The sequence below is a fragment of the Brassica rapa genome, chromosome A05 (assembly GCF_000309985.2).
Source record: "Brassica rapa cultivar Chiifu-401-42 chromosome A05, CAAS_Brap_v3.01, whole genome shotgun sequence".
NCBI classification, from domain to species: domain Eukaryota; kingdom Viridiplantae; phylum Streptophyta; class Magnoliopsida; order Brassicales; family Brassicaceae; genus Brassica; species Brassica rapa.
The window spans coordinates 3884034-3896482 of record NC_024799.2 but is presented as its reverse complement, the minus strand read 5'-3'; the positions used below and the strand labels follow the sequence as shown (position 1 = coordinate 3896482).

At 36.3% G+C, this 12449-nt stretch overlaps 2 protein-coding genes across 4 annotated transcripts; both read left to right on the top strand.

The window, feature by feature from the left end:
• The first annotated feature begins 10 nt into the window (after positions 1–10).
• Positions 11–4047, top strand: LOC103867140 (acetyl-coenzyme A carboxylase carboxyl transferase subunit alpha, chloroplastic). Of its 3 annotated transcripts, none has more exons than XM_009145180.3 (11): positions 11–260; positions 377–750; positions 830–1012; positions 1365–1525; positions 1624–1738; positions 1822–1976; positions 2053–2104; positions 2178–2246; positions 2325–2402; positions 2474–3635; positions 3717–4047. In XM_009145180.3, the coding sequence occupies exons 2-10, from the start codon at positions 406–408 to the stop codon at positions 3617–3619; spliced, it is 2304 nt and encodes a 767-aa protein (XP_009143428.1). In that variant the 5' UTR covers positions 11–260; positions 377–405; the 3' UTR covers positions 3620–3635; positions 3717–4047. The 3 variants fall into 3 exon arrangements, with proteins under 3 accessions (XP_009143428.1, XP_033148762.1, XP_033148763.1); XM_033292871.1 differs by having other exon boundaries at positions 29–260; positions 371–750; XM_033292872.1 differs by lacking the exon at positions 11–260 and having other exon boundaries at positions 406–750; positions 2474–3631.
• A 2572-nt stretch (positions 4048–6619) lies between these two features.
• LOC103867139 (laccase-4) lies at positions 6620–9950 on the top strand. Its single transcript, XM_033292873.1, has 6 exons — positions 6620–6882; positions 7480–7631; positions 7717–7961; positions 8132–8260; positions 8354–9277; positions 9588–9950. The coding sequence occupies exons 1-6, from the start codon at positions 6787–6789 to the stop codon at positions 9716–9718; spliced, it is 1677 nt and encodes a 558-aa protein (XP_033148764.1). The 5' UTR covers positions 6620–6786; the 3' UTR covers positions 9719–9950.
• The last annotated feature ends 2499 nt before the right edge of the window (positions 9951–12449 follow it).

Sequence of the window (12449 nt, the reverse complement as noted above, 5' to 3'; positions counted from 1 at the left end):
CGACCCAACCGGATCACTTCTGGCAAATTGGTAATAATCCGAAGCTGTTGTGTTCTTCTCTTCCCTTCGTCCCAATCAAATCTGCATAAGAATTATCGACACAAAACTCCACGCGCTCTCTCACGCTCACACACTCGCCTACACTTGTTTCCTTCATCTAAAATCAACAACGATCTCCTCGATGCTCTCTCTCCCTTCCCCCTTCTGATTCCATCGTTCTTTGGATCTCTCTGGCTTCGTTGTCTCTTGTCCGTTTGAAGGTGAGTTTTTTCATTACCTGAGTTGGGTTTATGTTTTTTCTTGATAAAGTTTAGACCTTTAGGATTGGGAGAATGAGGGTAGTGAAAACGAATCTGACCCCATTTGATCTCTACAGGATTGAGATCTGTTTTTTGAGTAATTGAGATGGCTTCAATGTCTCATTCATCCATAGCATTGGGTGGAGCTTCCGCTTCTGCTTCGGATTACTTGCGTAGTTCGGCCAACGGTGTCACTGGCGTCTCATTAAGAGCCCTTGGGAGGAGAACAATGGTTACAGCTACTACAAGGAGTAGTAACAACCTCTACGTGACAGCTCGGCTCAAGAAAGGCAAGAAGTTCGATCACCCCTGGCCAGCTAACCCTGACCCCAACGTCAAAGGAGGAGTCTTGTCTTACCTCTCCGAGTTTAAACCTTTGGGGAATGCGCAAAAGCCTGTCACTTTGGATTTCGAGAGACCGCTTGTTGAACTCGAGAAGAAGATTGTAGATGTAAGAATCAATTACTAACAGTTGTTTTGGTTTTTCTCTTTTCTTTTAACATTGGTTTTTTGTTTTGTGTGTGATGCAGGTGAGGAAGATGGCGGAAGAAACCGGTTTGGACTTTACTGAGCAGATTATCACTTTGGAGACTAAGTATAGACAGGCGTTGAAAGATCTTTACACGCATCTTACTCCTATACAGCGTGTGAACATTGCTCGCCATCCCAACCGTCCTACTTTCCTTGATCATATACATAACATCACTGACAAGGTCTGGCTCTCTTATTACCATGGTCTTAACCAAAACGATTTTTTTAAAATCCGATTTATAAGACTCAAATCGATTCGGTTTAAATCATTCTAAATTACTTTGTTTATTTTGTTTTGTATATCTGATTTTAATAGTTCATAAAAAATAATTTTATAATTAAACTCAAAACTAAAATATCTTATAGAAATGTAAAATATATTAAAAATAAAATCAATAAGCCTCAAATAATCCGCCTAGTGGCTAGTCTTCTGCCGCCTAGCTAATTTTTTGAACATTGCTTATTACTATGCTATTTTTTGTCATATAAAGTTTATGTAAGTTAATGATTGAGAGACCCTACTCTTGTTTTCAGTTTATGGAGCTTCATGGAGACCGGGCGGGTTATGATGACCCTGCAATTGTGACTGGTATTGGAACCATAGATGGCAAAAGATATATGTTCATCGGTCACCAGAAAGGTAGAAACACCAAAGAGAATATAATGCGTAACTTTGGGATGCCTACTCCTCATGGGTAAGAGAAGTTACCTGGTTTGTTGTTAAATAGAGTTGTTAAGAGTCAGTCAACAACACTCTGATCAAATCTTCTGTAATGCCAAAAAAAAAAAACAGTTACAGGAAGGCACTGCGGATGATGTATTACGCAGACCATCACGGTTTCCCCATTGTTACATTCATTGACACTCCTGGCGCCTATGCAGACCTTAAATCAGAGGAAAAAGGACAGGTACATGAAATGTCTTTTTTTTTATGTTTTGAGGTGTATTGGTTTATCTCCAGCACAACATCTTATGCTTCTCTGTATAATAGGGTGAAGCGATTGCCAACAATCTAAGGACGATGTTTGGTCTGAAAGTGCCAATTCTTTCTATTGTCATTGGCGAAGGTGGTTCTGGTGGTGCCTTAGCCATTGGCTGTGCTAATAAAATGTTGATGCTCGAAAACGCAGTTTTCTATGTTGCCAGGTAAAATGTAGATATGGTGATATGATATTATTATTACAGGTTGATTGAGTCTGTCTGGTTGTTTTGGCTTTCATAGTCCAGAGGCCTGTGCAGCGATCTTGTGGCAGACTTCCAAGGCTGCTCCTGAGGTCTGTACACTCTTCTGCTTCTCGTTTCTTGTAATATTTGATGTTACATTTGGATAAATCTCTTTGTACACAGGCTGCTGAAAAGCTTAGGATTACCTCCAAGGAGCTGGTCAATCTTAATGTAGCCGATGGAATCATACCTGTAAGTAACTAAACCTATCTCTTGCATCTATTTTCTTGATTTGGATCAGTGAGTTACTCTCTCTTACTTGTTGTACAGGAACCTCTTGGTGGAGCCCATGCTGATCCTTCATGGACATCGCAGCAGATAAAGATTGCTATCAATGAAAACATGAATGTAAGCATAGTTTACTTGCCTCACACGCTTAACAGAACAGTTTCTAACCTTTTGGTTTTGTGCTTCTTCAGGAATTTGGGAAAATGAGTGGGGAGGAGCTGCTGAAGCACAGGATGGCTAAGTACCGAAAGATCGGAGTGTTCATTGAGGGTGAACCAGTGGAGCCTGAGAAGAAAATCAACATGAAGAGGAGAGACGCTGTGGCCTCCACCAGCCGGAACCTAGAGGGCGAGGTTGAGAAGCTGAGGGAGCAGATTCTGAAAGCCAAGGAAGCCTCTCCAGAGTCTGAGGTGGAGCTTTCGAGTGAAGTTCTTAACGAGATGATTGAGAAACTTAAATCGGATATCGACGAAGAGTACACTAAAGCCGCAAAGGCAATGGGGTTGGAGGAGAGGCTAGCCGCGACGCGGGAGGAGTTCTCCAAAGCCAATGCGGAGGAGCATCTTATGCACCCGGTGCTCATCGAGAGAATCGAGAAGCTTAAAGAAGAATTCAATGCACGTTTGAGCGAAGCTCCTAACTACGAGAGTGTAAAAGCTAAGCTGGACATGTTGAAAGACTTCTCCAGAGCCAAGGCGGCCTCAGAAGCCGCTTCGGTTAAAAAGGAGATCAATAAAAGGTTTCAGGAAGCTGTGGAGCGTCCTGAGGTCAGAGAGAAGGTTGAAGCGGTTAAAGCCGAGGTTGCTAGCTCAGGGGCGTCTTCTTTTGAAGAGTTGAGCGATGAGCTGAAAGAGAAAGTTTTGAAGACGAAGAGGGAGGTTGAAGCAGAGATGGCTGTTGTGTTGAAGTCAATGGGTCTGGAGCTGGAGGCTGTGAAACCGAATCTGAAGGAGGTAGTAGCTGAGTCTCCTAACGAAAACATTCAAGAGAAGCTTGAGAAGCTGAACCGAGAGATCAACGAGAAGATTGAGGAGGTGGTGAGGACGCCGGAGATCAAGAGCATGGTCGAGTTGCTGAAAGTGGAGACCGCAAAGGCGAGCCGGATGCCTGATCAGGGGAGTCAGAAGATCGAGGCGCTTGAGATGCAGATCAAGCAGAAGATAGCTGATGCTTTGAGCATGTCGGGACTGCAGGAGAAACAAGAGGAGCTGGAGAAGGAGCTTGCAGCTGCACGTGAGCTAGCTGGAGAGGAGTCAGATGAGAGTGTGAAGGATGATGATGATGAAGATGGTTCAGGATCCGGGAGATCAGAGATAATTAACCCTAGCTTCGCCTGAAGCAGAGATTGTGTATGTAAGTCGATAAACATAAAGGCTTTTGAATCATTGACAAAACCAAACCAAATACTAACTAACGCAAAGACAAAACTCGCAGGATCTTGAAGCTCTTTTGGATTTCCATTGGTAAGACTGTAAGAGGCTTTTCTTAGAGAACTGTCGAAGATCTCAGCTTATAGCAAAGAGAAAAAAGAAAATCTCTTGTGGAGAGGAACAACTTGGAAGCTTTGCTTTCTTTAGTTTAGCTTCTGGTTCGGACCAAACATTTGCAGACAGTGACATTTGTCTTTGGATTCATCTGTATTTGTTATGTCTTGTTTCGTTAGAACCACTAGTTTTGTCTTTCTTAAGTCTCACATGAACAATACATCACACTTTTCACTCTTCTGTTCAAACATTTGATATATTTAAAAGATTTGTCTAAAGGATACAGTGTTGCACTCTTGTAGAATAAACCAACATCAAGAGAATTAAACCGGTTACTAAACCCGTTTCTACATTTAACTTGTCAATGTAACACCTGTGGCTCGCACGTGCGCGCGGGATCAAGTTGGAACACGTGTAGAGAAGAAAACAATCCCGGGCCAAGACTACGTTACTATAGCCCAGCCCAACCACTTAATCATCTTACGAAATAATTCAGGCAACTTACTGGATTCGAACCAGCCTCCTCTCGTATCACCTAACCTCCTCGGTTCTCTTTCTTCTATCCGGTCCGATGTGATATTAATCCATATACCGGCTATAAAAACCACAGTATCAATGGTAAACCGACACCAGAACCAAGGCTATGTGGCCCAGTCGTTTCTTCAAATGGGTAGAAAATAATATCGTTTTGTGAGTTAAGACTTTTATTATTAGTTTGGACTTTGGCCGATATCTACTCCGGTTATTAAAATAGTATGGATTCTGACACAGTATCTATCCCGGTTATTTTTTAAAATTGTTAACCAAGCAATGTGGCTACACTTTTTGGTCAAAGGCGATAAGACATACAATTAGATGCTAATTGATATTTTCTAAAATTTCTATTGTTATTATGTTGTCGTTTGGACGGCAATGATCTTTCAAAGATTGTTGAGAAAATGACAATAACAAATTAAGTAACTTCAACTTGGAGGATACTTACATTTCACCGGTTTTAACCATGACAACTCATCAAGTCATCTGTCGGAGTCGGACAAAGTGCTTAACTGCAACATCTCCGGTACGACAAAAAAAACATAATAATAAGCAATTCGACCACAAAATGTAATAAAATAAGAACATATCTTAGGTTCCTACTATCTCCATTCCACACATGTCCAATATTGTGTATGAGCTAAACGGCAAAAGTGAAACGCATTTCTCATGTAACCTTAGCTTTGAAACAAACCCAAGCAAGAGAGAGAGGCTGTCTTTGTTGGGTCATTGTTTACAACGACGTGAAAGCCATTTCACAACTAGTTTACTGTCTTAGTTTCTAAGCATTCTAATTTCCACCTCATTTCACACAGCTTCTAAGCCACTTTTTAACATTATTTTTAATATTATGCGCGACTATATTGAAACCACTATCCAAATTCGAGTATAACAAATCAATCTAACTTTATGGGATTTTTTTTCTTTCTATTTTCCATTTCTTATAAAACACAAGTATTTGCCTTGAACCGGCAATTAGATTATTTGAGAATCCATTCCCATGTTAATTATCGAATAAATACACGGTCAAGAGTTTTTTTCGTTTTTTATCTGATTTAGAGTTAGACTATATATCTCTATTATAACATTTTAAATACTCACCGCCACAAAATAAAAATACTTAATTAAAGTGTGAAGCAGAATTGCAAAAAGTAGAAAATGTTTTATGTATACTCGAAGGAACAGAGATGTACGATCTTTAAATGGATTCATATATAAGACCATCTATCGAAATTAGTGTATATTTTTTGTTGTAGTCGTTTAAAATGTTACTTCGAGTTCAGACGTGTACTTCTCACCAAAGTATGACACAATCTATAGACATTAAGTCTATATTTTCTCTTTTCACAATTTTGAAATTTCGCTCTTGACAACAATATGAGTCTACATTATCTATAGATCATATAAAATAAAGATCAAGAGCTTTCTCTTGCTTATATAAGACAAATAAAGCCTAGGAAATCAATATCATAATTCATATGTCATATATGCTGATGAATCGTTAATGCCATTAATTATCATTTTCAGATGAACATTAGTCAACTATAAGTACGTATCATTAGTCCATCGATCTGTCGCAAATATATATATATATATATATATATATATAATAACTCCTGAATGTTCACCTAAGGTTTTTCATTCTTCTATCTAATTCTGTAGACAAATCGGCATATACTACTTGGTACGGATGCTCTATATATATTATAAACACAGTGCGCAAGCTGATTACAGTGATACCGTTTATCTACGTACGCGTATATCCTTTTATGCAAAAACAATGGAATGATCTCCAGAATTATAAGCATTTGGTGTTCAAAAAAAAAAAAAAATCTCCAGAATTATAAGAGTAGTCCGTAAAAATCAAATAAATTAGTGAGGAATTGAGCAGACAAGTTAACGTAACTACGTAATATGATCACAGTTATATTACAAACTTATGCACACAGTTAAGTGATAAATACTTAAAAGTTAAAACAGTACAAAAAAACACTTAAAATAGTATAAACATACCCGGTAAAATAATTGAGCATAATCGAGACCAAGAAAAATTATATTAATATGTTTTATTGGCATAATTAGCTAAATAATCATGTTAATCCAGAAGAATTCAAACATAAAATTCGAATTAGTAATACATGTAGTTTTGTCGAAATTAATCAAAATTTAAAATAAAGCATATGGTAAACGAGATTTGACAACTAATTTGGTACGAAAAGAAAATTAATTTTCTTTTGTTTGGTCAGGGAGATTGGTTGTGGCAAGAATGGGAATCTTAACTATAAAGAGTTGGATTTTGGGTCGACCTACCACCTAAAACGACGTTGCCTCCTTCTCTCGTTTCTAAACTCTTTCTCCTCTCGCTTTTATAAGCTTGCGTTGGCCAGTCGCTCATCTCAAACACAAAGACAAGAATATTAAACACACAGAAGAAGAAGAAGAAGAAGAAGAAGAGAAAGGACGAGAGAAACTGAGGAGAGATAGATATGAAGTCTCATATGGTTTGGTTTCTGTTTCTTGTGTCCTTCTTGTCTATGTTCCCAGCTCCATCGGAGAGCATGGTTCGCCATTACAAATTTAACGTGAGTGTATATCTATCCACTTGCATAGATGTATATTTACATACATATTATGTGTTCGTGTACGTGCCATGCCGATCTCTTACGCTACATAGGAAGTAGTCGTAAGATGTCCATATATATGCACACTCGTTATCGGTACTTACTTATACGCATAAGTTATATTTCGTACATGCTTACGTAGTGATATATATGGTTTATGGCTTCACATAATTAGAACATATATATGTAATTTGTACTGATGTAAAAAAAAGAAGTAATTTGTACTTCATGTAGGATATTTAGACCTAAATTTTCTGTAAATATATATTTTAATTTCTTATGAGCCTTTTACTGGCACACATTACCATTTCAAAGTTATGTACGTCAGGTGTTTTCCCCTTTTTAAACATGACAATCATTTTATATAAAAGGGCTATATAATGTTTTGACGTACATGTGAATGAAGTGAAGTATGTTTGTATCTATTTTTGGTTACAACTTACAATCAGATAATGATTATAGTTATTGGTTTGCTTTTCTTTTATTTACCTTTTTCCCTTTTGCCTAACTTTGCAATATAATTATTACTGATTATATTTGTGTTTGAAAATCACACAGGTTGTGATGAAAAACATTACTAGACTATGCTCAAGCAAGCCAACCGTGACCGTGAACGGTAGATATCCAGGTCCCACAATCTACGCACGAGAAGACGACACGTTGCTCATCAAAGTCGTTAATCACGTCAAGTACAACGTCTCCATCCACTGGTAAGCTCCTACTTAATCTTCAAATGAATCATCATTAGTAAGTTTATTAGTTAATTGATTGGTGATTGTGGACGACCGAGAACAGGCACGGTGTGAGACAAGTGAGAACAGGATGGGCCGATGGGCCAGCTTACATCACCCAGTGCCCACTCCAGCCAGGTCAAGTCTACACATACAACTACACCTTGACCGGCCAACGCGGGACTCTCTGGTGGCACGCTCACATCCTGTGGCTTCGAGCCACGGTTCACGGCGCAATTGTTATCCTCCCCAAACGTGGTGTTCCCTATCCGTTCCCCAAACCCGACCACGAGAAAGTTATCGTTCTAGGTAGCTTAATCATTCTATTTTAGAAAGTTCGGATATATTGAATCTAATTCTCATGTGGCTTGCACTTCACCGTGTTAATTAAAAACCTATAAAGCTGAATGCGGTTATCTAATGTGGCAATGAATATATGTTAATTTGGCATGGCTAACTAATGCTCATCATAATGGCAGCTGAATGGTGGAAATCAGATACTGAAAACGTTATTAACGAGGCGCTTAAGTCTGGATTAGCCCCTAATGTCTCTGACGCTCACATGATCAACGGACACTCTGGCCCCGTAAATAATTGTCCATCTCAGGGTAATTAATTTCTTAGTTACAATTATTAATTTTTTTAGTAATCCTAATAGTTACCAAAAAGCTGATTATGAAACCCTCATTCTGCTCTCGAAGGTTACAAACTGTCAGTAACAAATGGCAAAACCTATCTGCTACGACTAGTCAATGCTGCACTTAATGAAGAGCTCTTTTTTAAAGTCGCTGGCCATCTTTTCACGGTGGTGGAAGTGGACGCTGTCTACGTCAAACCGTTCAAGACCGACACCGTCCTTATAGCACCCGGTCAAACCACCAACGTCCTCCTAACCACCTCAAAATCTGCCGGCAAATACCTTGTAACCGCATCTCCCTTCATGGACTCCCCCATCGCGGTGGACAATGTTACCGCCACCGCCACTGTCCATTACTCCGGAACACTATCCTCCTCCCCAACAACACTCACTCTCCCTCCGCCGCAAAACGCTACTACCATCGCCAACAATTTTACAAACTCTCTTCGTAGTCTCAACTCTAAGAAGTACCCTGCCCTAGTCCCGACCACCATCGACCACCACCTATTTTTCACCGTCGGCCTCGGATTAAACCCGTGCCCCACTTGTAAGGCTGGGAACGGAAGCCGTGTGGTGGCCAGCATCAACAATGTAACATTCACTATGCCCAAAACCGCTTTGCTTCCAGCTCATTACTTTAACATTAGCGGCGTTTTCACGACGGATTTTCCCAAGAACCCACCGCATGTTTTCAACTACAGCGGAGGATCAGTCACGAACATGGCCACGGAAACAGGGACGAGGCTTTACAAGCTACCTTACAACGCCACGGTGCAGCTTGTTCTCCAGGATACCGGCGTCATAGCCCCAGAGAACCATCCTATTCATCTACATGGCTTTAACTTCTTTGAAGTTGGTCGTGGATTAGGTAACTTCAACGCCAAGAAAGATCCAAGCAACTTCAATTTGGTCGATCCGGTTGAGAGGAACACAATCGGAGTTCCATCTGGTGGATGGGTTGTCATCAGATTCAGAGCGGATAATCCCGGTAAGTTCACAAAATTCAAAGTAAAAATAAGTTAATTAAATGATTCTAATCTAGTGTTTATAGAAGTTGTAGTAGTCATGGGTTTAGGTCTAACTCATCATATGTCCCTTGCCAAATTCAGATAGCAGTTGTGCAAGCTATGTTAGTGTATAACTTGATTTGCGGACATATGTTATTTTAAAAATGAAACAAATAAAAATCTTATGGCAAGAAGTCAAATACTATTATATAATCTCTTTTTTTTTTTGAAACTACTATTATATAATCTCCTCATTATAAAAGTAATGGATTGATAGTTTGTAACGTATAGGGGTTTGGTTCATGCATTGTCACTTGGAGGTACACACGACGTGGGGATTAAAGATGGCTTTCTTGGTGGAGAACGGCAAAGGACCCAATCAGTCGATTTTGCCACCGCCTAAGGATCTTCCCAAGTGTTGATTCTTCAACTAAACAAGGCCACGTTTAAGAAGACCAGCGAGTGGTGAACCAATGCGTGGATTTGGTTAGCAAATTATATTTTTTGAGCAAAGTTAAAGGTTCGATTTTTTTGCTCAAGCAAAGTTTGAATAAAAGAGGAAGGAAAAGAAAAGAGATTGTATTACAACAATATTTTTTATCATTATATCCAACATCCATTTATATTATTATATCATTATTCTCTCCAACACAACTCTTATATGACCCATGAGTTTATTATATTCTTTTGGTCCAACAACTTTATTTTTAAACAAAATTTATATAGATGGTATATGAATCAACAACGTATTTTATTACACATTTACCTTTTTTATTTCGTCCTTAGATCACCGGACCTTGAAAATATATGAGTTTATGCTCTCGCCACTTATAATTTTCGACCAAACAAACTTAATCGGTTTAAGAAATTGGAATCTGATGTTATATATGTTAGTAAAACATTGAAAAGCTCACAGATGTGCAAATTAATACCCCTTGAGGAAAAAATCTCGCACCAAATTGAATATTAGATATTAGATATATCTCCCCCATCAAGAAAATAACTTTATTACATAGGTAGCCCGTAGCCATGTGGGGTTAGGACAAAGTTAAGTGCATGATAATACGAGGATTAACAATAAATTGATTGATTAAGGGGTGGGGATAAATTAAAGAACAGAAACAAAACTATTTGCCTATCTTGAATTGTTTTAGCATAACTATATGGTTATCTAAATTGACCTCTTGAAACACATGAGCTTTTGACCTTGACTTTGAGCCACCCTCTTTGGAGAAGCGAGTTTATTTATTTATTTTTGTCGGCTATATTTCTCCTTTATAAACCGACGTTTTATCATCTCAATTATTCGGTTTATTTCTTAATTACTTTTCTCTTTCGATTATGCTGCCATGAAACTGGAGTTTTTAATATACATATTAGGTTAGGTAGCTAGCTTTTCTTTTCTGTTACTTTTAAATCTTTTAAAAAAATTTGGGAGTTCTAAGTTTTAAAACTCCTTAGACAAGCATATAATAACTGATTATATTTGTGATTAATTTCAGTTGGAATAAATATCATTTTAGCGATTAAAGAGACCATGTAATTAAAGATATATAAATGACAAAACCTTCATAACAATTTAGATCAGTAAAACTGCACATACTAATTAAATATGTTAAAATCAATAAAATTTAGTTTCAAAAAGTCAATAAAATCCTTTATATATTAAAGGAGAAGCATTGTAATAAATGCATTCACACTATAATAGACACGTGGCAGACTCACAATGATTTGATAATAAATATGTTAACGCATTCACACTATATTCATAAATGTGTTCACACTACATACTTTGTATTTTTTTAATATAAAACTCATGTGCATGGTTCAAATAAAACTTTAGATTTTTCGGTTCGAATCAAAACAAATAACGAATCAAAAGCTAAACTATATATATATATATATATTATTTTTATTGTTTACGGATAAAGTTGGGCAAAATATTTATAAATTTTGATTCAATTCGTTATCCGTTTTGATTTGAACCAAAAAATATGGACATCCGTAACTCTACGAAGCAAATCAATTACTAAAATACAATTTAAAAAAAAAGCAAATCACAAATACTAATATTTTTAGGAACGGATATCAAATTCGATCTGTTATATGCATATATATACATATATGTACAGAATTATATATATATATATATATATATATAGCTTATATAAGTTTATCAATATTTTTATGGATTAAATTTATTATTTTAGGTATTAAAATTTAAAAAGTTAATAACATTTTATTTTTGTAATAAAATGTTATTATTAAAATTTTCCATTATTTTTTAAATTTTATTTAATGTACGGATCAAATCAGATATTCTTTAAAATTATAAATTATTTCAAATATCAGAGTCAAGGCCTTTTTAATTTTTAATTTTTAATTAATTTTAATTTTATCTTTTATGTATTATTTAGAACAAAAATATCATTTAATATTAATTAACAATATATTTATATATTTGTTATTTATTTTTATATACTTTTACATACACATACATGTGCACCTTGATGTGAGCACTTTATAAATATTTACCACTACTGAAGTATCTATTTTTTTTTGGAAGTTGAAACATTTTTTTTCTTAATGTTTCTTTCACTACCGACCAAATTATAGTAAAATGATTTGTCTTAATAATTTTTTTTTCTTTTTCTTGAACTATTATCCATTTACAAACTATGAAACCATTGGTTCGACATAACGATTATCTAAAATTTATAACATGAAAATAAATAAATAATAATAGTTTTTGGATTTTACCGGAAAAACTAAAAAACAAACATTCTAACAGAATAAACCAAAATAAATATTAATTTAAAATAATGGTTATATTTTAGGATATTAAATACCAAAAAATAACTTAAAGCTGAACCGATATCCAGATTAAACAGATTTAATGTGTTTTTATTAAAAATAACAAAACTAATAATCACATCCCGCACAAGGCGCGAGTTATTACCTAGTTTTATAAATAATTTTGTTGCCATAGCTCAAAAGTTCTCTCGGAGAATTCCAAAATGAGCACATCAAGAATATTTCTTTGGCTAAAGAATATATATAGACTTAAACAAGACTATATTGAGAATGAGAAATATTTTATTGTAACATTCAGTGAAATATAACATACATACATACATTCATATATATTCTACA

Bases quoted from the DNA above. Each gene is read 5' to 3' on its own strand.
- LOC103867140 (XM_009145180.3), top strand. From the start codon at position 406: ATGGCTTCAATGTCTCATTCATCCATAGCATTGGGTGGAGCTTCCGCT. The intron at 1,739-1,821 runs GTACATGAAATG...TCTGTATAATAG, and splicing joins AATCAGAGGAAAAAGGACAG to GGTGAAGCGATTGCCAACAA. The intron at 1,977-2,052 runs GTAAAATGTAGA...TGGCTTTCATAG, and splicing joins GCAGTTTTCTATGTTGCCAG to TCCAGAGGCCTGTGCAGCGA.
- LOC103867139 (XM_033292873.1), top strand. From the start codon at position 6,787: ATGAAGTCTCATATGGTTTGGTTTCTGTTTCTTGTGTCCTTCTTGTCT. The intron at 7,962-8,131 runs GTAGCTTAATCA...TCATAATGGCAG, and splicing joins CGAGAAAGTTATCGTTCTAG to CTGAATGGTGGAAATCAGAT. The intron at 8,261-8,353 runs GTAATTAATTTC...CTGCTCTCGAAG, and splicing joins AAATAATTGTCCATCTCAGG to GTTACAAACTGTCAGTAACA.